This window comes from Lagopus muta, chromosome 4 (genome assembly GCF_023343835.1).
Source record: "Lagopus muta isolate bLagMut1 chromosome 4, bLagMut1 primary, whole genome shotgun sequence".
Classification (NCBI taxonomy): domain Eukaryota; kingdom Metazoa; phylum Chordata; class Aves; order Galliformes; family Phasianidae; genus Lagopus; species Lagopus muta.
In genome coordinates, this window is record NC_064436.1 from 59,528,190 (window position 1) to 59,555,935 (window position 27,746).

The 27,746-nt window shown below is 34.7% G+C and overlaps 1 protein-coding gene across 12 annotated transcripts in view; it reads right to left on the reverse strand.

The window, feature by feature from the left end:
* JAKMIP1 (janus kinase and microtubule interacting protein 1) overlaps nt 1–27,746 on the reverse strand; it is a 130,452-nt gene that overhangs the window by 24,455 nt on the left and 78,251 nt on the right. For 11 of the 12 annotated variants that reach the window (XM_048943136.1, XM_048943142.1, XM_048943143.1 and 8 more), the window contains 13 exons: nt 27,062–27,271; nt 26,238–26,357; nt 23,980–24,126; nt 23,213–23,353; nt 20,139–20,198; nt 14,396–14,524; nt 13,074–13,202; nt 11,936–12,019; nt 8,924–8,986; nt 7,636–7,734; nt 4,587–4,688; nt 2,158–2,211; nt 1,311–1,376 (listed from right to left, as the gene is read on the reverse strand). In XM_048943136.1, the coding sequence (XP_048799093.1) occupies nt 1,311–1,376; nt 2,158–2,211; nt 4,587–4,688; nt 7,636–7,734; nt 8,924–8,986; nt 11,936–12,019; nt 13,074–13,202; nt 14,396–14,524; nt 20,139–20,198; nt 23,213–23,353; nt 23,980–24,126; nt 26,238–26,357; nt 27,062–27,271 (1,404 nt within the window). The remainder of the gene's footprint in view (nt 1–1,310; nt 1,377–2,157; nt 2,212–4,586; nt 4,689–7,635; nt 7,735–8,923; nt 8,987–11,935; nt 12,020–13,073; nt 13,203–14,395; nt 14,525–20,138; nt 20,199–23,212; nt 23,354–23,979; nt 24,127–26,237; nt 26,358–27,061; nt 27,272–27,746) is intronic. The other variant, XM_048943141.1, reaches the window with a different exon arrangement.

Sequence of the window (27,746 nt, forward strand, 5' to 3'; positions counted from 1 at the left end):
CCAACTTTCTGAATGAGTGTTGAGTTTCTATAAAAATTGGATTCTATGGTAAAATGACCATAAAAATCCTTTAATGCAAACTAGGAAATGGCCATATAAACCCCACAAATGAACAAAACCAACCAAACAAAAACAAAGCAAAAAAACTTCACTATTTTACTTGAAATGAAATTTAAGCACAACTTTTACTGCCATTAATTTTATGTTTCTATTAATTTGAAGAATTACTTCTGCTTACAAAACTAATGCTGTGATCTATTGCTACTGGAAATAACTTACAGATAAGAGTGAATTTTCTAAGCTGCACCACTGACACCAGTTAAAAAGTTGACTAATTCGAGTGACAGTTTTTATGCAAGGACTTATTTAATTAAGTAATGATAAGTCAGTCCCACCCTAAAGGCTGGCCATATCTTATCTTTCCTAATCAGCCTTCTCCCACTTACTGAATTTAAAGGGCAGTGAACATTATCTCATGTTTTTCATGCTATAGTACAGTCAAAAGCTCTTTTAGCCATCTTCCTCATTATTATTTTTTTGCTTATACTAATTACTCACTTAAGTTAATAATTATTAAATTGCTTTATTTAGATTACCTAAGTTGAGATACTAAGATAAATAGATTAATAAAATAATGTCAGTTAAAACAGTGATAACTTATTCAACAAAATGCTCGGATTTCAATTTTAAACTGTTGTTTATGAATTTTAAAAGCATAGGAAAGATTTTGTAGTTAACTATGAAAGGAAGGGGTGAAGTTCCTTCAGTAAAAAAAACAAGAAGGTAAGTTATTCTTAGTTCATTTTAAGTGTCATCATTACTCGTACGTAGATTATGTTCAGTCTGTAACTGGAGAAGTAAGTAGTCGTTGAGTGACTTGCACTTTTTTGTTATTTTTGCCCACTATACAGATCAAAGGACCATGGGCTATTCAGGCTTCTCTGTCATGCATAGAAGTGGGCCAAAGTGGACTAATAGTGTGACTTAGAGAGAACATTGCAACAGCCCAGAAGAGTCCCCTGGAGAATGTTGGCTTTTCTCAGAATGAAGCTGCTCTCGTCCAGAGGCTTTTTAGTAACTTATTCTAAGACATAACTCCAGAGAAAGTTTTTATTTTTTAAATTGATCTCATTTGAATGTTAGATTATACCTTAAAACATCACAATCCCAATAAAATCATGTGAGGATGAATATATGCTCCTGTCCAGATCCCTTTGACAGAAAAATCATGCTTCTCTGACAAAGCTACATGAGATCTCAGCAGACATGGTTGGTCTTTTAGGCAGACAAAAATTTTTACTGAGTTCTACCTTTTCACAGAGAGAAAGTACAGTCCCAGCTTGGATTATTGCAACCTGTTCTTCATTTCTCAAATTCTAAAATACAAAAAAATGCATTTTAAATTGGATTGGAAATCCATTCTTCAATACAAGTGATGAATTTTAACTGCAATGTAGAGAATCAAAGTAAACAAGTTACATTCAGTACTTTATAAACACGTTCAGAAAAAGTGTAATGACTGAAAATTTAGAAAAGTGCTTAATCTCTGCACTAATTCAACATATCATTCAACAGTTCTTTTGCATCTGTTTATTATTTCATGAGAACCAAGTTGTTTTTGTCAAGGATTTTGACATTTTTTTTCTAGCCATACAAAATAGCAGTTTGCTATATTATATATATAGCTATACAGCAGTGAAGGTTCCATCAAGTCCAGTTCAGAGCCACGCCTCTATTCCTTAAAGGCATATAAAAGAGCAACTCCTATAGAAGTAGCCACACAATTTGCAGCATAAAAAAATAGATCTGGAACTTAAAATTAGTGCAATAAATATGACGAACTGGTTCTGGCTTTGACTCCCTTGATTTTCTCCCCTAGGCTGCTTTATGCCTCATTCTTGCACCTACTACAGAGTCCTTTCTTTCAAGTCATTCAGCCATGATCAAATCCTGCCTTGAGGAAATACACTTTAACTTCAATTTATCTGAAATCTTTTGTATAAGTAGTGTCTGATGATTCACATTTTTTATACAAGTAGAGACATATAAAAATCACTCTACATTTTCTTATGTGTTATTCTGTGCAGTGGAAAAAAAGCCCAGCTGCTTGTAAACAACAATAAAGCTAGTATTACATTTAAAATTAAAAATCATTACCCCATTATCTCCAAGAATATCTAGTTTCTTCATGAGTTCTGATATATTCACATCCTGAAAAAGATGTTCAATACTATTTTTTATAAAGAAGGTGAGAAACAGTTTTACATGCTGCATTTTAGGCACCTTTGCATGCAGAGTCTTGAAACGCCAATAAGTTAAACGTGAGTTTTGCATCGTAACTACAAAAGCGTTACTGATAATTTCAGAAACAAAGTCAAATATCACTTGAATACAGCAAGCTACCCTGAGATCTGTGCATCCTGCTGATGTACAACAATGCATGAACAAAAATGATAAGCAGGCATAAAGTACCTTTATTTTTCCCCCTCACAGTTTGGTGTGGAGTGTGAAGCACATCAGGCCATAGAAATTAAAGGGACAGTAAAATAATAACTAAGAAGGTATGTTGTTGTTTTTTCTCTGCTTGAGCAAAACAGAAGAGTTCCAGATCAGTGTTTTCATGGCAGAGGGGAATGTGCACAGAGGGCTAAATGTGCTCCTGCAAAAACCGCTAACTCACAACCTCTCTGAGTAGAAAACCACGTTTCTCTGCCAGTCACCCCCGTATCCACAGAGAACAGCAACCAGTCACTGCAACCAAGGCAAACACTTCACTGATACGAAAAAAAGAGGAGGAATACATCCACAGATGATGAGATTTAAAAGTGCCAAGGACCATTCCTAGGCAGCAGAACTCTATTTTCTACTGTAAAAAGTTATTGGAAAGGTTCCTGGAACTGCTTAACCTGTGATAACAACACATACTAGAATGATTTCAAGTTTGGCGCACAGATTATTGTGGAGCAGGGATATTTCCTTTGACTGCTTGTATGCAGTTGTGCTTTTTGAAGGTAAGAAGGCTTGATTGGATGAGTACAGACCGGCTGATGTTAGTCCAAAAATGTTTAATATACACACATAAAAAGACAGCCATTATAATGCTGGCACCTTCAACTTCTCATATTCAGCACTTCTTAGCAGAGATCAGCATTCCCCAATGGCTGTACCTTGGCTCATTAGTTTCATTACTTACAGCATGTTACATGCTGGTTTCCATCTGTGTGCTATGCAGTTGCATGGTACAAGAAGTCAGGATGAGTGATCTTTCAATTTCTTTGAAGTGAAATTAGCTGTGCTTGCAAAGTACATAACTATATCAGAATATATTTGCTCACTGTTCCACATCCAATAGACTCCAGTGAGTAAGGTTTAATAAGGAATTGAAAGATTGCCTGAAAATCAGACACAGCTGTGGAAGAGAGTCTGTATAAAATAGAATACTCTGGCTCCAATAAGGAATCATGTATTGCATTTGTCTATCATGGGAAGTACACTTCCTCTCTTGCCATCCACCTCAACACTGCAGCATTGCATCTACATGCCACAGCAGCTACTAAACAGCGCACATTATAATTTTAGAATGGAGCAGAGCTTAAAATACTCTTGTATTTGGACTGAACTGAAGTCAAAGCTAATAATTCTGATCAGCAGAATCATGATGACAATGTTGAACAGAAACTTTAGCTGATCCTTCACTGGTGAGGATTTGGAATTCAGTAAGACATGCCAGTTCTTAGCCCTGTTAAACCCAAAATTCTCATTCTAGTTAATTTCCACAAAGAAGCAAAAAGAAATATTTAAAACTCAAAGCAGATTTTCTATCACTCTGAAACTGAAAACATTTAAAAGCAAACAATTTAATATGCCCATATGAGTTGACCATCTCTGCTTCCAGGCAAATAAATTGAAAGAATTGAAAGAAAAAAAAAGTAATAAAAATAATAAGAAAGAAAGAAAGAAATAAAAATCTTTCATGCAGCAGAAGACAATAGTTAAAAATGAATCCTGTACCAGCTACAGTCAACATGCAAATTAGAAAAACAGATACGTTAACAGCAGATCTGGCATCCTCTGGAGGCTCTATTTGAAAGGTGATATGCTTGGTGGTTGGAACACGAAGAACTTTATAATCCCTTCCAACCAAAACTCGTCTGTGACTATATGTTAGTTAATGAGAGTCAATGTGATTTAGGGACATGACTAGAGTGACTTTTAAATTTTTTTGTAAAGATTCAGTTCCCTGTATATACATATATATATAAGAGAGAGAGAGAACTACACAGCCTACACTCTCAGTCGATTTCCTCTACTGATAGTATTACACTTATTAAGGGACTGAACAGAAACCAGCCTTCTGTTAAAGAGCTTGTAAACTGACCAGTCTTCATTTTCATTTACAAAAGCCTTACAAATGACCACAACGTATTCTTATGAAGCCCGTTACCAAGTTGAAAATGTATTTTCTTACTATACTTATTTTTCAGATTTTCTTCCCTACAGCAAGATAATAATAATGGAAAACCAATCATTTGAATATTAAGTTCTTCATTCCGGCCATCCAACAGTTCCTAATGCCCAACATATACCTTTATTCCTTCATGCTGACAGAACAGTTGCAGCGCGCTTCCATTGTTTTCAGGGAAGGTGGTTAAGTGAAGATTAAATGCTGGCGACCTTCGTTCTCTCTCCTGAGGAAAGATTTTATTTAAAAACAAGATGCGTGGTTAACACATATCTCACATTTTAAAAAAAAAAAAAGACTTGTACATTAAAAACACAGATTTTTTTTCATATTCCAAATTTGTGGAATTTCCTCCTGTGTTCACCATACTTGAAAGACTTTGGGCTTAGCTAAGCACACAAAATAATTTTGAGTTCCAGTTGATTCTATGTACACAAAGAGTTTGCAAAACAAATACCTACACTTCAGTAGAAGAAACTCTTTTATGTTGCCGAAATTACTGACTGGAGCTATTGTAGCTATTGCAATAATTAATTCCAGTTACGGTCTTATATTACTATTGTTCTCTTTCAAGACAAAAGTGATCATTTAGCAATAAGAAACTGCAGGAAAAAATGTAAACTCTGTCACCAAGTAATATGGTTATGTATTCCGTCTAAAAAAAATTAAAGCTCTGTATCTACTCTATTCTACAGTTATCCTTTGGATTAGAACGTGTAAAATCCTGTCTTATTCACTGCACAATCCCAGATGTTGCAATATGCCTTCATGCCAAAAGTAAAAAATTATAAATTCTCATCCAACCCATCTACTTGTTTCTCATGTGTTTCTTCAAAATATCAACCTATTATTTCTTCAGAAGACAAAAAGAGAATAAAACAACAAATAAGACCTTACTTAAGTGAAATTTCAAGATATTTCTGGGAATGACTGGAATAAGACTGCAAATCAAGGCACTAGGATGCACAATGAGCAAGCTCACTATGGCCATGGGAACCCAAGTGAGAAAAACTGGATTTCCTCTCCTAACAAGAGGCATTGCCAACATTGCCTTCAGTTTCAGTTTTAATGAAAGAGAGTTGCTGCAAATTTAGTAAGTTCTGTTCAAGCATTACCTGATTTCTAAACCACAAAGGAGGTGCTTTAATTGGTAATCACAAGTGGGAAGCGCCCATTCACTTAAGCGGGTTACAAAGTACAGCAGCTCTTGTTCGTTGACTAATCAAGCTAGGACCAACAATATGGAGGGAAAAATATCTCTTCATTTTGTATATTTTTGCATCGCATAATCACTATTTTAAATAATTTTTCTATTAGCAGCATAATTTTGAAATGGATTTAAGTGACCTAGCTATTCAGAGACAAAACAGAAGCTTAATTCTTTTCCAAATTCAATTACCAATTTAGATTTTTTTTTTTTTAATTAGTGACTTGCTATTACACTAAACTCACCTGGATTTGCTTGTGTTAAATTATGTAGAACTGGTTCTGTTTTCTACATTTATGTAATTTTTATCTGACACAGTTTAGGTGTTCTGAAAAAAATGTTCTGGTTATGAGAATTGTTCATGACTTTACTGAAGCATTCACGTTGTCAATCACGTTTGTGTCTAAATGCCTGCCCACAAAGGAAAAATGTCATTTACTGCAATCATACAAAAAATACTCCCCTTGTTATCCTGTGAAATAAGTCCTTAAATATTTGGCAGATAATGAAACTAGACCATTTAAACTGAACTACTTTTCAAGTGATTTTTGTATGTGGAAAATACTTTCCTGAAGAATGTTTTGAAGCAATTTTCCTTTCAAGGGCATTTTTTCAGACTGCTGTACTTCTAAGAACACTTACATTTTAATGAGCAGATTCTAAGGTAACTGAAATTCTGAAAGCTGAATTGTTCAGGATTTTAATCTACAGTTGTTCAGCATTCTAATCTACAGTTGCTTAATAAAATATAAAGAGTATATATTAGAAAGTACTTTTATTTTCCAGAACATGTACTGAAATTCTAATAACGTAAATTCTTAATTTTAAATATAATATACTATGATATATGATTGATAAAATAAATGATTAAAAATAGATTAAGAAATATCAAAGGTAAAAGAAAAAGAGAAATGTCCACACAACAGGATGACATGACGTTTTCATCTTTATCAGAAAAGTTACACATGCCAAGATTTTTGGTGAAACGTGCTGGGTGATGAAAATTATGGAGAAGTGACTCAGAGAGTTCCGGGAGTTTATTCAAGATGGTGTTCAGATGGCTGATGATCTCTGATATTGAACTACATGTTATCAGACAGTATGACTGTGCGACTGCATCTCACACAAGCTGTTTACTCACACTGAATTTTACATGGGTCTCGTTTACAAGGCAACGAGGACCATTGTTTTCTACTGTGATCAGAGGCTACGTGTTCAAACTGTTATTCATGACAGTAATTTCACAGTTATTTCACAGAATTTGTTAAAGAAGTTTGCTATGGGCAACTTCCCACTTCCACAAATTGTACTCGTGCCTCACCTCTAACGCTGACTTTCTTAGAGGTTTATTTTCCTTCTTCTGAGTGGTGAAAATTATTTTCATCCCATGAGCATCTTATACCATCAGAAAATATATTTCAGGTAAGAAAAACTATTTAAAAACTTCTTTGTTCTTTTGATACCATTTTACTTCATACTACTGCTGTCAATCTTAAATCAGTGTAATTAAAAGCAATTATACATTGATGTGATGGATGTGTCAGATCTTTAGAATTCACTGCATGCAAGATGTGAGAAGGTGTGTTAATTGAAGCAATGCCAAACGAGGCTGTAGTATACATACCAAGTGATTTCACATGCAGGAAAGGAGTAGTTATGGAAATGAAACAAATAAAAAAGGCAAAATATTGCAAAACAAAATATTTTATTAGATGTAAAACAAACTATATGCAATATATATTAGCTATATTACATCTTTATAAACACAAGTGAGTACTCTCTCCAAAACATATTAAGGCAGTGGTATCAATCTCATTATCCCAAGATACAACATTTAAAAAATATATACCTAAGTGACTTCCCTTAAACATGCACCAGACATCAGTAATCTTTACAGGAATTTCAGCTTGGGTTCAAACATAATTTCTGCTCCATTTGAGAGTTTGCAACAGAGAGAATCTCTTACTTCAAGCTCTAGCACTCTGAATTCTAACAGCTCATTCTGGTCTTTTGCATCTTGCATCTCGTTCTTCAGCTGCTGCTCTTCTTGTTCCATTCTGTAAATCTATGAGAAAAACACAACATCTAACATCCTGTAAATAACAGAAAGGGAATTATACTGAGTTATGGGTCAGAGTTTCAGGCAAAACTGTTACTTGAGTTTCTCATTAGATGTTGGTCCTTGCCTTGGGCATAAAGAAGAAACATCACATCTGAAAGTATTTGTAAGAACAAGCAGAACAGTAATTTGGAAGCCAGTATGAAAAACTGTATGAACATTACATCTAAACAAGTGAGGAAATGCAAGCTTACTTCTAAAATCAGGTGAATAAAACTGTATAACTTTGGACAGACTGTTCTGCTTATCTTTGTGAAAACAACATATAATGGAGAATAATGGAGGGTTTTTTAATGATTAATTTTTAATTTTCCAGATTTCTTCTTTGGGACACTAACAGTGATAAAACAGAAATTCAAAATTGACCCTCATTATGTCAACTAATACCTTTGGTCTACTGGCTGGTTTAATTGTGTGGTCTTTTTAGTTAGTGAAACTGGACTGAAGAGGAGCACCTGAATATGATCTAGCAGACAGTGATGGTGCAGTTACTTAGAATAGCCATGTATGTGTCTGGACAAATCAAGTCCAGCTGTAGTTGCTTTCATTCATGCACTTTATCTTGTTCCTATTATGTTAATATTGTTCTACATTTACAAAGAACAAAAATAATTGTTACATTCTAAGTATCAGCTAACTTTTCTACCTACATTAGTAAAGACCAATGAGGATGTTTAGCTTTGAATATTTCAGACAATAAAAGGTATAATAGTCTACAATGAATTAATATTATTTAATGTGAAAAAACTGCTGAAGTGAGCAGATAATTTTGGAATTTTAGTTTGAATGGTCCTGGCAATAAAAATCTTTGCGTAACTGGTAAAATTTCATATTACCATGGTTATGTTTTGGCAGAAACTTGAATGATCAGACACACTGGCTATACAACATAGTAGTAGTACCACAATAAAGTGCAGTTTCCATTCCCAAAGAATACATAAGTATATTAGCACTTCAATTGGAGAAAATCAGAATTTCTGTTTCTGGAGAAAAATAAAGAATGCAATTTTTATGCTGATGACCCCATATTATGTACATTCATTTCCTTTTGCCGTTCATTTTATGATAAAGCACAGAAATTGCCAAAAAAAAAAAAAAAAAAAAAAAAAAAAATTGCCAAACTCTGAACATATACCTTCTCTAGTAACTCCTGATTTGTTCTGATTAGCAACTGCTTCTCTTCAACCCATTTTGAATCCTATGAGGAAGAAGAAAATTTAGAAGATAACATATATTTTGTTGAACAAGACAAATAAGTACAATTAGAAAATTCCAGACCATTGCACACTCTTGTAAGGAAACGATCACTCATCAATTTACATTAAAAGGTTTACATATAGTAACTCTGGATAAACACATACATATGATATTTTGTCATTTTAAAAAGATTTATTTATTCAACTTAGCTTAATTCAAAACTATTTATTTTCCACTGCAAGAAGCCGAGGACCTTCTTGCAAAATCATCTGATTTTGAATTTCATAACATAAATCCAACTGGAGAAGAAGAAAAAAAAATATTATTACACAAAACAAATGAAATTTAGTTTCAGAGACATACAGTCAGTTGCTCTCTGCTAGAAGAGTGAGAATCAGGCTGATAAACAGTGTTTGTGACAGGGAATTTAAGATAATGGAGGAAGGATGATGATATAAGATTCTCCAGTTGAAAACTGTGTTTCTATTTGATCATTTGTTCCAAAGCTGATCTTTGCTTTTTAGGTTTTTCTGTGGCTTTAACTGACCTCATCAAACACCCCAGATTACAAAAACAAAGTTAGATATTCAGACTTTATGGATTCTAACATCATTCTATTCAGTATAGAGAAAAGTATTTGCACAACCTGGCTCATTGTGCTTTATGATATTATTTTCTAGGTAAAAAAGACAACTTGTTTAAAATCTAAGTGATTTTCTAAAGTAAGGCTGATACTCTTTGTCAGCAAGGATTTTGCACGTTGATACTGCAGTAGAAAATAATGAAATCGGGCCATCCAAACCCTATAAATAGCCTTGAATGGTCAGCTATAAGAAAAAAATATTTAACCCACTTTCTTTTTTTAAGTTTGAAGTTTGATTTTCTACTTACAGAGAACAAGTTTCACACTCTACTGCCTTTATTCCTTTTCCCATTTGTAAAAGAAGTGTGGGCCAGCACATTTTAACTTCCATGCAACAAACAATTTATTCTGTTATGGAGTTAAAGGAGACATACCAAGAATACAGTACCAAGATTAGTACTGAAAAACATTGTATTTGTCAAGAATTTTTAAAATAAATAAAAAAAACTAATTAGTCAAGATTCAAATTACTTTTTAACTACAAGATTTCAATTTTTTGTTCTGAATTTGATGTCAAGAAAGCTGGTAAAGTCTTCACAGCTTCTGTTTCCTACAGTTGTAATATTGGACTAAAATATCCTGGGATAACTCAGTAGAATCTTTTAATTCACTGCTTCCTTTATGAAAATATGTTATGGAATGGTTCTCCAAATGAACATTTCACAAGTCTTATCAACATTATTATGACCTACTAGATGACAAAGTAATTTTAAGAAATGACATAGGGCACAAAGATGTCAGTTTATTATCATAATCATTTATTTTGTTGAATATAAGGACTAACAAGTTAGGAAACTAAGTAGGTTCTTCAGCTCTCAGGAAGACACTGTGACAAATTCTGTGAAAATCTAATGCTAGTGTACAAACTAGCCCAGTAGGGATACTACTGTATTGCTCCTTATCACATCCCTGTTGGCCTTCTCAGGATTACTAAGAGATTAAAGGTCATAAATATGGTTAAGAATCCCATAACGTAATAAACTACCTAAATTCTTATTTCCAGACATTTATTTTTCATATTGCCATTCAAGAAACAAGTCTCAGAAGTAATTTCTTGCATGTGTATCCATTTTCTCTTGTCATGTTTACACACATACTGCTTGTATTTTACACTGTAATAGTCAATTATTTTGTTATTTTCAGTTACACAGCAATTTGCCTACATCACCATTATCATCAACGCATGAAAACGTAGTTGATCCTCATGAGGTTTTCAGTTCCAATTATTTCTCCAAAACCTCAACAAGTCATCATTTTTATATTGATAACATATTCCTTAATAATATTTTAATTACATAGAATTTACTAAGCAAATTGCAGTTGGTGTGGAAGTAAGCATAAACAATTTTTATCAGTTTTTATCAATGTTATCAATTTAAATATGGTTCCCAAGCATTCAAATTTATACAGAAACTTACAGAAAGTTTTCTTATATAGAACTATAAACGATATAGAAACTATAAAAATATCAATAGTGTTAACCTGACATAATTTGTAGGTTGCTTTCATTTGGTACTTTAGGATTATTAGTCTTCAAAATGTTTATCTACAGATAATTAACCCAATTTTATTGCCATATACTACCAGCAATCTTAAGCTGTTATTTTAAGCAATTAAGAAATGATAAAATAACATCCAATTTTCTGTGTGTTCTAGCACTTATGCATCTGAACATCTTTTAAATCCACCATTCATTCTCCTATCAATCTTCCTGACTATCCTAAATATTATTAAATATGCACTGAATATGCATTAGCCAGATCTTTGCAGCTATTTACGAGATACAGAGAAGCCCAATTTTACCCTGTGTGACGTTATGGCAATTTGAAAGTTGTTGTGTCCTCCAAGAAATGAAGCTCAGAAGAGTTTACACAGCAAGTGGCTTCCAGTGGCCAGATACACTCGGCAGTTTATTGCTCCAGAATACAGGGAAGTTAATTTTTTTCTTCTAAATTTTCCTGTGTTACACACCAAAATATTCTATGATACAGAATACTCATCTTGTTGGAATTTATAGCAAAGACAAAACAGAAAAGAGAGAAAACTACACTGAATGACAGTAGGAACAGAATTTAGAATGCATGTATATGTGGATAATTCTCTATTACACTGACTGTAGTATGTATTAAAAAAAGAATCTTTGGTGGTTAGCATAAATACCATTTTCCTTTAAATAATCCACTGCTGGAGTAGTAATTAAACTGCATCGGACACATTAACACACCAGCAAGCAATGAAGATGGCAAGGGCACCACTGCATGCAAGAGAGAAAATGATGTTGTAGAGGACATTAAGAGAGCCTTTTACCTGGCCTTTCTCAATTAGTGCTTTCTCCAGGTCCTCAATTTTTGCCTGACATCGGAGAAGATCAGCTTGCAGTTGTTCACGAGTCTGAGGAAAAAAGAAAATTGTATTATAAAGTGCATATTTAATCACATATGGAATCAAATTGACTCTCTTTTGGATCATCTAATCAGCTTTTAATGCTTCTCATTAAAATAAATGCTTTTGAGTTTATGCTAAAAAAATATTTAAAGACATCAGTTTAAGAGTATTTTTCACTCCTAGTGTATGTCGTCTCTAGTCTATACATATTCTGTGATCAAGCTCTTCTCATAAAAAAAAATAATGTTAGGAACTGAAATAGTTCTTCATAGTTCGTCATAGGAAGCTGTTCATGAAAAAAGTGGAAGACAGAAGGAAAAAAGTGCAAGACAGAATTGCAGTGAGCACTGAATAAGCTCCTAACAGTTAAACAATTCGAAGAGCTATACAAAAATAAAATATATTGACCAAAATAATGCATTTACCCTTTGATTGCATAACACCACTGCGTTTTCCTCTTTCTATACAATTTCTAAACCATCTACCCACCATGTTCAGAGATGTCCTAAAAGAGACTGAAACATGCAAGTAAATAAACAAAAGATGTACAAAAGGCAAGATCTCTGGAGATTCTCAGTTACTGAGAATCCTTGAGCTACTACAATTATTCTTCCTATCCAACTTCAGCTACTTTTTCACCTAAGCAGTTCAAAAATTTCCATAAGGATTTCTTTCTGCATCTTCAGATCCTTGTTGTTTACCTTAAGCCTCATCCAAAAGTAGAAGGAACACCAGAACAGTGTGCCTTGCAAAATTAACCATGCAAAAAGCTACCTTCTGAAAATCTTCAACTCCCTCAAAAATGTCATTAATAAGAAGGAGAAATCATTTTGTAAAAGATAATTTTAAAAAGCTATAACAAAAATATTCATATAATTGCCTTTCTTCCCATGAAGGCAGAGGCAATATGCAATGGTCTCACAATTTTCAAGTACATCAGTGCCTCTGAAATCAAAATTTAACAGTAGCTGTAGTAATGCTACCATATCCTGCTGTGCAAAATTTTTTCAGCTTTTCCAAATATTTCAGAGATAAAAGGAATTGCAATTAAAATAATTACCCTTGCTTCTCTCTCTGCATCCAGGGTTCCACCAACTTGTTCTTGAAGCAATGCATATGCTCTTTGCAAAGCTTGATATTCTCTTGTTAGCTGGCAGAATCTTAGTTCAGCTTCTTCTTTAGGTGTGCTCTTAGTGAAGAGGAAAAACAGGTGTTTTTGTGAACGTAACAATAAGTGCAAATAATATTTTTGTATCTATAGAGACACAACAAGTAACACAACTCGTCTGAGTTTCAAACTTCAAGAAAGCTGTAAGAAAAATGACATGAGTAGAAACGAAAGGAAAAATGGTTTAAAAATGAATGAGAAACGCAGAGCTCAGCAGCTACATTCACCTTAAAATTGCAGGACAGTGTCAGCTGCTATATAAAGCAGTAATACATAGAAATTTCAAGAAACTGACTGAGAAACCATGATGTGAAACAGTTGCATTTATCACTTTTCTTCATCAACTCCAGTGCCACAAGGTATAAATCCTACTTGTCACACAGTCCATCACTCCATTACTCTTTGTCTCCACACACCAGCATAAAGAACTTTACCAGCACAAGCACACTATCACAGCAGCTTCATCTCAGTAGCATTAAGATCCTTTTTGGTTTTTTTTTTTTTTTCTTCCAGTAATATTAACGTCTAAAGTTGCTTAGAATTTTAAAAAACTGACATCAACAATTTCAAGATCTTTTCTATAATGCTGAGGGCAAGAAAAGTCCTTTAATTAGTTTTTGCTCCTGGAAGTCAAGCTACAAGGAAAAGAAATTAAAATATTACTAGATATTAAAGCTAGAAAAATAGGAAGCCCATTACAAGTGAATAATGGAAGTCATAAGTTAGCAAATAGGACAGATAGATGAAAGAGAATTTAGTTCAATCTTTGTCCTCAGCTCTGCAATCTTCTGAAACAGGTCAACTGCAGCATGTGTCACAGAACTCAGACAAAACATGACAGTGGATATTTACTCCCTATAATCACTTAAGCCTCACTGAACTGTAAAAGCTTCTCTCAGTATCTTGAAAACAGAAAAAAAAAATCATGGTTGTATAAAAACAGTCAAATTATAAAGCCAAAAGGCAAACTGAAGTCTAGTTTAGGCAAAGCAACATGCTTTGTTTCTCAGCTCAGTATCAACCAAATCTAACAGGCAGAATCTTATTTTATTACAGTGACTGTGGGGTTTAAAATTGGACTTGAAACAGAACAAAACAATTCTCTGCAAAGTCTTTCATACAAAAAGCTTTTTGTTTGTAGCTGCAAAAATGGTTGCTCTTATATTTTGTGCCAATTTTAGTAGAAGTTAAAGAACAAATAATCTGCTACTTACATCTTCCAAATCTTCCTCTGGTGTGGCTGGTGTCCTGTCTGTTTTATCTGTGTTATATGAAGTTACAGATGATGTTTCTGAGTCTAAGGATTCTTCATCAAATCCAAAAAATGTCTCCACAACATGCCTCTGAAAAGTTAGTTTTCCTCAGTTATTAGCAAAACAGTTAGAAAACCCCAATGACCCAGTAAACAGCAGTCAAGATCTTCTCTGACCATTCAGGAAGAAGAACAACCCGTGTAAACTCTTGTTCCATTGAATTAGTTACCTTTCCATCGCTGTTTGCTAAGGCAGAACTCCAAGTAGTAGTGGGAAATTGTTAGTAAAGTAATGCTTTAGCACAAACATAAATACTAATTTCCAAAGTCATAAAGATCTGATTCACAAGATTCGCAGTGGAGGACTGCAGTACCTATTCGGATGTAACCTCAAAGTAAGCTGGGAGGGATACATTGGTGCCTGCATTTACACGCACACTGCACTTACAGCCTGCAGCTCTGGTCCTCCATGGTCCATCTCACCAGGTTACCATGGTCTACCAGTCCTAGCTCTCATCATTTGTTAGCTAAACAGCTCTATAATTGTTTCTCATGCAGCTGATCCCACTCACACTACTGGTCAGTCTCAAGGCCATGTCCTAAGCAATTGCTTTCCTTGAGATGAGAATACCAGATTAAAAATATAATTCAAACTGACTTGTAAACTAACTGATTTTACAAAAAGCTCCAGAAAGGATGCTATGCACTCAAAAAAGAAGTCACTTGTTCTCCAAATCTGTATATCCATCCACAGACATACAGATAAACCAGATGCTATACAGGTAGATAAAAGCTTTAGAACAGTCTTCAGAAACCAATCTTATTTTTGTAAGCTACTAACCCTCTAGCATTACAGTTGGGTATAGTCACAGGGAGTGTAGCTGTTGTATTAAAAACCTATAATGGTCCGTTACTGCTCTGTTCTACAGGAAGCTCTGCAATCCTAGTGCAGTGAGCAGCAGAACTGCCAGATGCACTTAAGATTAACTCTTCCCTGCCTTATAGGGAGTTTCCATGTATAGCTTTAAAAGTTGAATCACAATGGCTCTTGAAAAGAATATGTGCACATGTACAGTACTCACTGGATTTTGGTAACTACGTGGTTTTCATTGAAGATTTATTCAAGCTTTTCTTAAGAAGCAGGAAAGCTCTCAACAAATTATGCTTTTATACTGATATGTGAATTCAATTGTTACTTCTAAATCATAACTGAGAAAAGTCAAATCAGTTGCTGAAGAATTCTGATCTGAATTCTAATTTCCTCTGACTACTCTCACATATTTGATAGAAAGTATTTTTAATGTGAATTTATATCAATTCCTTCACATAATTTTGAAGTAATATTATGCATTAGGCTTTTGTAACTCCAGTACTAAGGCTCCTACTGGAGCACAGTACTAGTAAATATAAAAGTTTAGAATGTTACAGAGCAAGACATAGAATGTATAGTATGCATATTTCAAGATACCCTCACATTTTTAATGGTAATCTGATTGCTGGGTTTCTAAAGCAGTTTCATGGCCAAATATCCAGTTTTTCAATAAATTAATCTAACGTGATGAAAATTATCAGGATGAATTTCCCTGCAATTCAATTAGAGGAACTAATCAGTAACTTCTTACCTTCATGCTTATATGTCATTTCTTGGCAGCCAGAAAAATACAGGCACACCAAAGTACAGAGGCAGATAAAAAAAGAAAAGTATAAAACAAGAAATATGAACTCCATTACACCAGTGTGCAGGCTTTCCCCTGTTGCAAATGCAGTTTATTTTTTAAAGTTTAAGTAAAAAATCAGCTCTGTGGAGACCTGCTGTTTCCAAAGAAACTGAGCAATAATGCTTTATTTTCGAAAGCATAACATTATCAATCATGGAATCATAGAATTCCATTCTTTGGGTGCAAAACAAACAAACAAAAAACAACACTTTCCAGATTTCCTTCGTTATATCAATTCCAGAACAGGGCTGCGGGAGGCAAAGAAAACACCATGAAAAGGGAAGGAAAAGAAGATTCACATCTTGTACGTCTTTCTCCTAACAAGTGACACATTAACAAAAACAAACAAACAAACAAAATTTTCTTTTTCTTTAAGCCATTTTCTTAGGCTTTCCTTCAGAGAAAAATACCCTACAGTACTCGAATATCCACAGTCATTATATTACTCACTCCTCTAAACACAATCAACAGAGATTGTAAAGTCCCATCCCACTGTGCTGCTCCTTTCCTCAGGGGCACCTGAGCTGTTTGCCAGTGCTCTCCTATGGGCACCTGTGTCCCTTGGTAATTGCAAGAAATCTCAGTTAAAGCTACACTAGCAACAGTAACCTAGTGCAATTATGGTACTCCAGAAATAACATAGATATCTGATTGTAAAACAAAATATTTAAATCCTTAGTACTTCCAAAAGCCTTACAGCTGAACTAACATTATTTAGACACAGTAGGGCTACAAAGGCTACTGGATTAGCCTTGACAGATCATTCACACAAATCTTAAAGACCAACAAAGTTATGCCGTGGATTTTGTTATACCTAGCAGGAATAGCTGTTAGGAAAATACTTGTAATAGAAATGTCCACATACTGGACATTATCTAATCAGAGTATCACAAAAATTAAGGAAGCTAGATTATAAGTGTATACCCCTTTCAGGAAAAACTGCAACAGTACAGGAGTAAAAGAGAATCATGGAATCATGGAATGGCTTGGGTTGAAAGTAAGCTTAAAGACCATCCAGTTTTCATCCATGCTGCCATGGGGGCAGGGTTGCCAACCACTAGACCTGTTGCATTGCCAACCAGTTGCTGACAACATAGAGCATGTTGCAAAAAGTCTCATCCAACCTGGCTTTAATCACCTCCAGGGATGGGGCACCCACAGATTCTATGGGCAGCTTGTGCCAGTGCATCATCACCTTCACAGTGTCCCACCTGTGCTCTTAGTTCCTGGTTATTAGAAGAAAAAAATGAACCTTCTACACATTCTAATATAAGCTTATCTGACCAGAGTCATGAAACCTAATTGTCATCAGTTATTTCCTTTTCCACATTATCAAGGAGAGTCACAGCTCTGGAAACAGATCCAACTCCAATAGCCAAACCTGGTAATTCATTGGTGCTAATGATGCATGTTAATGCTCAAAATTTCACATTTAACAAATCTTAGAAAAGCAAAGCCAAGAATTTACATCAGTAATTTCTCCTTCTGAGTGGTTGGCAGGACAGATACAGCCATAACTTCTTCTACTGCTATATATAGGTTATCATCTGTAGGATGTAAAAATCTCACACAGATCATAGACTGAAGTACACTTTCGCTGTTCATGTCTCTATAGAAAGTAATTCATCTTAGACTGCATTTGAGAGTAATGCAGTCATTTGAGAGAAGTAGATATTTTCAAGACAAAACTCACACGTCCTGTTTAGGTACCTGCTTCCAGAGGAGAGCAATCAAAACATTACAGCTCTGTAAGGTACACTCAGAGTGAGATGTCTATATCTCACCACTGTTAGTGACTTTTGACATAGATTTTGATTTGATGAATTTTACAATTTTCAATTCAATTACTGACATAGGCTGTAAAAATTGAGATGATACAATCCCCACAGGACATCTGGGTGAGTAATCTGTTCTACATAGATATAGTAAGTAAAAGAGAGCAGGAAATTTACATAGCCTCGAGGATTTTGATTTATCTTTCTGATTTAGCACCTAACTAGACTCAAACCATTTTGATTCTCCCTTCATGAAATGTGATCTGCATGAACAAAAAAGAGAAATTCGTGACCTGAGCTAACTTTTTGAAATTCCTGCTAAACTAAGAAGCTATTCAGGCACAACTAAAACAAAGAACATTTTGTAGAAGATCTTTGAGAAGATTTTAAATGCTTTAAATTTTAAAGCTTTTCAATACAGTTGCCTATGTAGATTCAAGCTATGTTGCCCCTAGATAATAAAAATATAACAAAATTTCTTCGGCTTATAACAGTGATTAAAAAAACAAGTTATGGAATGTTAAAATGCATTTACAAGTATATTATTTGGCAATAGCCTTGATTAGGGTTAGGGTTACCCTAACCCTAAGATTAAAGTGAAAGACGATAGTTGGACATTAAGGGGTTTTGGATGGTAGAAGGGCTGGATTTTTCACTGGTGGTGGTTTTTATAGGTTTTGAAGATTTATTATTTTTATTTCGGTTAAAATCTCAACTCCAACTGTAACTCAGTATATTTCTATGGAGAATCAGAGTGAGGAATAACAATTTGATCTTAAACTGTACAGCAAAAGAGCAAACTTACATGATTTGATACTAAGATATAATGACAGATTAGCTGTGCCTAGCTTACTTTAATGCCCTTCAAAATTATGCGTTGTAATTCTGCCTTCACATAAAAGCAGCCATCATTACCAAATCACACATAATATTCAATGGCACGTAATAAATTTATCCTTCTGGAAGAATTCAGTTTCACACTTTTGCTTCATCCACACTTCTGTATCAAGCGCCATTTTGTCAGACTGCCCCTCTGCTGCCATCTGTCACATGGCAACAAAATGTAACAGAATATTGGTAGGAAGGTCCACCCTTTACTGCCATACCACCATCTGCCTCTGATATTTTGGGCCAACATAATAAGATGGGAGGCATTACTTTCGGAGCAACCCATTGTATGCAGAAAGTCCTATTTTAAAATTGTTCACAACAGACAAACTCCTGGATACAGTACAACAAGCAAAAATAGTTAGCTTACTAAAAATACATTCAGCCTCTATCAGCCTTACATTATGTAAAAGTAGAAGATATGCAAGATTTATCATCATATCTGAATTTTTCTTTCTTTATATGACAAAGACACATCACTATTAGAAGTATCACTTGAAGAATTATCACCAACTCAGAGAACAGGAAGGGATAATTCTTTCAGAATACATAGAACACAGAGCTATAAAAATGCATCACCTGGAGGTCATCAGAGGTACACAGTGCTGAACACTGAAAACTAATGTAATATTCATTTACAAAAGCATGCATCTTATACTGTCGTATACCTGATAATAACCTCCCCACTCTTCACTTCCATTTTTTCCCTCCTATCCCATTCTCCTCCCCTCACATGCTCCAGGCTGTTAATGTTCAGCTTTGCAAAAATAAAACAGTATTCAGCAAAACCAACTACTTTAAAACACATTAAAATAAGCACTGAAGGCACGGTTTGAAACAAAGTTTTCAATTTCTGAATCCTATTTTTTTCCTCTTTGCACTCTAGAGCAAAGTAGTTACTAGAGAAAAATAGTTACATATATTTTTTCTATTTTTACCTACAGAAATATCATTTCATCCCTAGCATAAGCTAAAGTTTTCAGTTGTGATTAAGCAATAACTTTCTGCAAGTACTTTAAAGGGCTGTATTTTTCTGTAAAATTACACTTCAAATCATTATATCTTGTAGGCCTCAAGCCACTTGAACATGTAGGTCACAGTGGCTAAAAACATGATTTTTTATGCTTTGAAAACAAGCTTAAACACAGTTCAAATCTTAGAGCTCCTCCATCGTCCTTAGGAAAAAGTTAATAAACAACAAAAGAAAACAGGAGAGTTACATGAAATTCTACCATTAATTTAAATAGAACTCTAATTTTGGGTAGTATTTGAATATCTGCTGTTCACAACAATCAGAATGCACAGAAAATGAAGGCTTGCTCACCTTTTGAGGTTTCAGAATTTTCTTCTTCTGTTTTTTCGATCGCAATAGCCGTTCCCTTTCCTAAAAGAAAAGATAACATTTTGGTGTAGATTTCTTCTGAAATACACATATAGATAGATATGTTTAACACAAAGAAATTTAACAAGTTTCTTGAAAGCTGAGGTAAAGCCAACACAAACACATCTTTATTCCCTCAGACTACACCATGTTGGTGTCACACCACACTGTACTGCAGTTGTATCCCTTTAGCAAATAAACATTCATCCACACACTTTACACGCTTGATTGGAAGTTGGCAGGAAAAGGCTTTGCTAAATATTGGGCACAGATTTCTGGCAGTTCCTTTGACACTTTTACCAAAAGGCTCACTATGGAAACAGAATTATCTTTCTCATTCCAACATTCAATTGTCCTGAAGATGCATGTTGGTAGGCAAAAAAGAATCTCAGCCAGATACAGTGTTATGTGTAATTTATAGGGATAAATAGGCAAAAAAGGAAAAAAGGCATTTTTTCATCAAGAGAAATCAGGCCTTAGCCTGCATCTAGTTTCTAACATGGCCATGGAACAATACTGTACTTTACTACTTTATGAAAAATACTGGTTTACAAACATTCAAGCGCAAGAATGTTGTCTTAAATTTAAAAATTCAAAATGAATGTAAGAAATGCAGAGATTGTGGAGAGGGGGAAGGGAAGGTGACAGCAGGTGATCTATCTAGCTTTACATCTTTGCAACGTTTCTACTTTTAAAAGACCCATAGCAGCTGCAAGTTCATCTCTAGCAGTCATTGCTCACAGTATATTTTCCTATTCAGAGTTATTCATTATACATTCAGTTCAGAAACTGAATGGGAAGCTCCAAGTAGAAATCAAAATAAAATAACTCATTTTATAAGTGCACTGTTCCAATAAAGAAGTTTTGGAAAAAAAGAAATAATTCAGAAATTTTTATAGCACCTTTAATACACGTGGCTTTCAAAATATGGAAAAGTAATGACTGCCAAGATAGACTGAAGATATCTCACAGTATAGGAAAATATTATGCATTAAGTTAAAGCTGTAAACACAAAGCTACATTTTAGAAGATGTAGAAAAACAGTGTTCACTCCTCAGAGAGTGAGTTAAGGCACAGTCCCTGCTTTAACAACAGGTCTCAGGCATCCCAGGCTGCTGTTCAAATTATTGGACAAATGAAATATTCTTTCTCTCTTTCCTTCTCTTTCCTCTTCCACCTCCGCAGAATTAAACAAACTCTTCCTAAATACCCTGACTTTTCCTGTTTCTGATCTTTTGTAAGACTGCTCAATCTACTTTCTGTCGCAATATTCTGATGACTTCAAGTCATCAGAACTAAAATAACACCAATTAAAGAAAAACTATCTGCTGAATCACTTGTGTGTTTTGTAAGCATCTGAGTTTATTCTGACAGTTTTCCTTTTAAGAACTGGCCAAGAAATCATGGTTATGGGAGAACTCAAGTTGATAGGTCTTCAACAGCATCAAAGATACTCTGGAACTGACAATGTAAATCAATTCAGATAGCCTTATTGCTGTCGACTATCTTTCATTTATGTGGGTATCATACTGTACTCAGCTGTAGTTAAGATGATGACTTTTGTGTTAATCAGGTATGTGACGTGGGTCATTCTTTTTGATTCATTTGTATTTTCCTGAGGCAAGAAATGAACCAGAAAATATAGCTAAAAAGCACAATGGCATTGCAGAGTGCCTTGCATTCATGTTGAAGGCAAAGCATCAATTAGCTTGTACTGACAAGCAAAGCAGTGCACTGGCTTACAATTTCACTTATTTCTGCAGCTGAATGACATCTGTACATAGGATAAGAAGTAACCAAATATGAGACCATATTTTGCAATGCTTATTAATCTTATTTTCACACTAAATATAGTTAATATTAGTTGACCAAAGTTAGGTTACAATATATTTCCTCAAATTACTGGGTCACATCCTCTTCACAGTGAAATATAGGTGAGGTTATATCTGCATATATTGGGAATTTAATGTAATGAGATAGTCCCTGTCTGTAGAGCTGTATTTTGAAGGTAAAGAAGCATCTCTCTGTGAATCAGCATTGGTGTCTGGATAACATCCCACCGCTCATAACACTGGGCAATGCACACAGACATCTTTGGCAAGATTACAGAGAGAAATCCTTGGTCAAAATCTGGGGTGAAGTGCCAAGAATAGAGTTCCAGACCAAGTAATAACACATCATATTGTTTAAAATTTTTATCTTCTATTTTTATTTTCTGTTTTATTTTCTAATTTGAGCGTTCTGATTGTTTAATCTCTTATTTAGACAGAAAGGGCTCAAATTTGTTTCATCATTATGTAGCTTTCATAGTGCTATTTCAGATGCCATAGAACAGTCCGAGTTCCAGATGCTGCTCCAGATGCACATGACTCTCAGAGATGGTACATAATTTCTGCCACGAGCACCTGAATGGTGTGTCCCTGTGTCCAAAATAATACTAAGCACTTCTAGTGCAGCTGAAATGAGTCCCAAGCAGTGCAAAAACCTATGAGCATAATCTTAAGTACTTTTCACAGTCAGACAGTAGCAACTGTGCAGTTGTAATAAAATGCTACCTTTGGTAAAATGAATCATATATCTTTCTATTTGCTGTAAGAACAGAGCATGGGCAGTTCAGTTAGGTGGAATTAATGTCATTCTGTACATTCCTTTGTTTTAGGAGAAATTCTAGGTCAAATGAGTAGTTGAGTTTACAGCAGGATCTATACCCAACATGTTTCAGTTATTAAGTTCTGGAATGTGTCCTTTCCTCCAGGCTCCTCAGTTGCTGACATTCAGTTTTGTAAGTAAAGTGAATGGACTGATGCACCTCTTTCCTTAAGCAGTCCATAATTGATAAACACATACACACTGCAAAGAAATTCATTCAACATGTGGGAAATAACAAGAACAGTTCAATGCCAAAGAATTTCTTCTATGACATTACTACAACTGGAGTTAAAATATTGCTCTCCAGTCTTCAGCATGCCTACCAAGGTATATGCATACATGAGTGCACCAGATATGAGAAGTATTACCACTGTGAGATCATCAATAACATGCTGCTTTTCTTTGACTTGCAGTCGAAGAAATTCAATTTCTTGTTCATCCCGTGTGCTGCTAAGATCGTTTAAAGATGTGTGCCTCTTCAGCGCTGGTTGTGCAGATAATTTCTCTTTCTACAAAAGTTAAAATAAAATTTGTTATTAAACACAAAGAATATTTAAATTATCTTCCCATAAACATAAGAGAATTCTGGTGCATGATGTAGCAATCTATAATTCTTCAGACTCATCAGTGCATATTCCACTACAGCATAAGGCCTCTTTCACCAGCTAAATAAATATGCTGTATGCCTTAGTGTTAGTACTTCACATAAAACATTTTAGAACAGAATCAAAGAACATAGTCTGGAAAAAAGTCAGCACAGGCAGCCTGACATCCTATAGCAGTAGAAACTTTGGCAAATATACTTAAAGTCTGTTTTGAGCTTTAATCAGGAAAAAAAACCAACATTCTTTCATAAAGCTGATTTTCAGTTGTACATTTACAGTATCCAAACATATCTTTATCTACTCATGATCCTTTTCCTTAATGAGGGCAAACTGATACAACTCAGTGACACAAAGGAATACCACTCTGTACTTAGATTGTGAATATTCAACTGCATTGGCTGACTCGGGCAGCTATATCATCCCATTGTTGAGACTCTGAAATGCCTATCAGAAAAAAAAAGCCTCATGAGCATTTCCACCTCCAAGTACCTGAGTTCTCTTATAACACGATATCAGAAATTATTACTTACCAATTCTACATTTTCCCTTGATAGATTTTTTATTTTTTCTTCCATTCTCTGGATGCACTGCATCATATCATCATTTTTTTTGCTCATCCTCTTATTTTTTTCAACCAAAGGCTTTAGCTGACTTTCTGTCTCCCGAGAACGTTTCAGCTGCAAATGGCAAAGGAAGAAGCTAAGCTGTGCTTTAGTATATAGTTTTAGGAAAGAATAAATGTGTGAGTATTCTCTTGCCCTTTCCATTCATTAGAAAGTTTAGTTCTTTTCTTAAGTAGCATCTGGTACAGACTTCTGTACTGAGAACTACAAGAGTCCAAGCAAATAAGAAATAGCTCTGGTCCTTGGATTTTGCTTCTTACAAAACATTTATGAAGATCTGTAAAAGTGATTTCTTGATAAACTAAACTTGCTATACGTAAGTTTCTTGGGAGCCAGTATACATATAGGGTCATCATCTTTCACCAACTTAACTACCCTTTAGTAAACGCTTCCTGCTCTACTTTGAAAAACCTATACCTAGTGTGTAATTAGAGCAATACAAGAGGCAGCCAGAGGGCACAGATTCAATCTCAGCATTCTGCTGACATTTCCAAGCTGTTCAGCTTTGCTCCTGTGGTCTTATTATATTAGACAACTGAATGAAACAAATTACTGCTCTTTCCTGTGTTTGTGTGTATTCAGTATTTCACCACTTTTGTTTCATTAGTCCTTGAGTTGTTTTCTTTGTTTTTGTTTTTTTTTTTTTTCCACACAGTGCTTAATCACAGGAGCTTATTGATATCACTAGTTTTATGTAGTATTGTCTCAAAATATGACAAAATTCCTAACTATGTTTCTGAAACCTCAAAGTCAAGCATCAAGAAGAGCTTTTGACTGAGTCATACATGCCTTCCATTTAGAGGGACACTGCAGTAAAGATGTTGCAGTACTTTAGCATTCTTCAGGGATGTTTTGACTGACTTATGTCCACAGAAAGGATTAGGAGGCTGAATTATCTTGTCTTTAATAATGCAACCTTGAAAGAAAGCATGATGTTCTTGTAAGTACAGAGTAGAGGAAAGCAACTGTACTGGTAAAAGAAAAAGAAAAAAAAATAAAAACAGAACAAGAAAAAGAAAAAAAAAAAAGAAAAAAAAAAAAGCAGCACACTACCCAGCATCTAGGCAAAGTAGTGAAAATCGCTAACAGCATCCCAGTTAAAAAGTGTGTTCTTACACAGTTGTTTCTGGGGAGGGGGAGTTGTTTGTTTTATGTTGTTCTTTTAAAATTCACAATTACACTCTCAAGTCATCCAGTGTTACTATATTATGGTTCAATTAACTTCACTAGTCTAGATTCAGCCAAGACTTCGGAAAAGAAAGTTTCAAAAATTAGTTTTGATAATCATCAAGTTATCACAACTAAATTAAGTCCCTTTATCATAAAATAAATCCTCTGATCTCAATATGAAAAACTAAGTCCAACAAAGAGTAAGAACAGGCCAATGCTGCACTCAATATACTGGAAGGAAATTGTGCCCTCACCATACATAATAGCATTACATTTGAATCAGAAACACAGGTTGCGTGAAAGAAAAATTCTACTTAATTCTACTTAAAATGAAAAATCCTTTCTATTTCCATTAGGAACAGTGCATTATAATAGGACACATATAAGAATGCATATTGTTAAAACTCAGTTTCACAGTCCATGGGAGTTTTCCCATTAATCTCATTACAAGCAATTAAGTAGCAACACAGGCTAATAGAATTCATTCTTAAAATTCATAGCCTTTCTTTAATAAGTTACTATCATTCTCCTAGGATATTTTCACCTACTTAAGAGACTTCCCTTGAGAAAGATGGCAGATTTCACATCTCCAGACCAAAAACACTTTTTAATTCTCAGCTAGCATAAGCATGTCACAAAACTATTGTTCAATGTGCCTATTACCAAGATTAATACAGTAATTTAAGGGCATGGATTATGCATGTTTTACACAACATCGTTAGACAGTGCCACAGGCAAACTAACAGTCAATTCAGTTACAGTGACCCCAAAATAAATATATAAAGCTTTATTTCTCTGAAACAAAAGAGATTCCATCCCTGTCTATGGTGACAAAGTAAATATCCATAGAAAAATCTCTTATCTTTATGTATAATTGATTGTGTCCAACCAGGTCTAATTTGTAAATTATTTATAACACTGACTTTTCAGCATTAATTCATTTACCATAAAAATGTCCTCCCAGTCACCATCTGTGTTATTACTAATTAATTTACCAGTTCATTTCTTTCATCTGCTAAGAGAGTATTTCTGTCTTCCAGCTTCCTTATCATAGCATTCAGTTCAGCGATTTTCAACTGAAATCTCCTCACATCTCGTTCATCCAAATGCTGCTCCTTTGCATCAAAGACATATAGATATATAAAATTATCTTTAAAAAGACAATTCATAAATGTAATATCATGCTTTAGATTTATACAATCTACTTGCTAAAGTAGACTCTTACATCAGTGTTTGGAAAACTTATTTTAATTAACTGAAAGACTAAACAGCAACATCCAGTGTAAATGCTACATGATACCTTACCCGAAATGGGTCTACTTGACAGATGTATGTAAAGAGTTAACAATATTTGTTTAAAAAGCTAGGTATAAATAATTCATTCATGACTTGTAAATTCTAGCATGATTTATAACCATTAGCTAGAAGAAATCTAGTGCGTATTACATAGGCTGAAAGCACTTGGAACAGTTTTGGAAAAGGATAGTACATAATTTCTAAAATTATGAAATAACTAACTCTAGAAAAATAGAGGGGTTCTAGACAAAGAAGGGCTGTTTTTAATCACAGATAACAAGTTCATGGTTGAAGCTCATCATGTAAGCTCTAAAAGTTCTGTGTTCACCTATTTTTCAACATTCTTTGAAACTGAAGATGTCCAAGGATTTTCTCACTCACGAGCAAAACACTACATGCAGTTCTAGACCACTTATTGTGAATCAAGCCTTTTAGCGTTTTAGAAGTAACCACAAAATCAATGTGAATACATAGGCAATATTTGCCCGGTGCTGGCCATTTAAAAGAGACAGGATTTTCTTACCGGGCTTCCCATCAACTCAGTGATGTCCCCCACTCCTGCAGGAAGTTCTCTCTTGGGGCTGCTGTGGTACCGCTCTGCCTCCTTCACTTGGACAAGCTGCTCATCCAAAGCTTCTTTCTGAAGGAGGAGTTTCTGTGTATGTCCTGCCTGAATGCCAAGGTCTTTCTCCAGAGCCAGAATCACTCTATCTTTGCCTTTGATCTCATCCATCTGTAAAGAAATATAGCAAGGAAGTTTCTATAACATCCCCAAGTATGGACATGCTGCATACATATCCATAAACCTACAAAAAGAAAAAAAGTTCTTTTTCTATTAGATTAATACCAGAGTGGCTGCTAAAAAGAAAGAACTCTCTCCTCTGAAGCATTTTCCCCTCCCCTTAAAAAAGTTTCAGCTCTCACTTGACAATGAGCTTGCCGGATGCAGTCTCAGTTCAAGTGGAAAACAAAAATAGATGCAGACATACACTGAAACAAAATATATAGCCACTGAGATTGTCCATTTCACTTGCAAATACACACCTTAATAAGAGAAATCTCCTTTCACCATGTTCCAGAGAAGCAACACATGGCTAACATAAAGTAAGAGGAGCAGACCCTTTAAAACTCACATAAGCTTTGTTTTGAAATTTAAGCAATACATATTTGCCCATGTTGACTCTCTCTATTAGTCAGAAATTACAGGC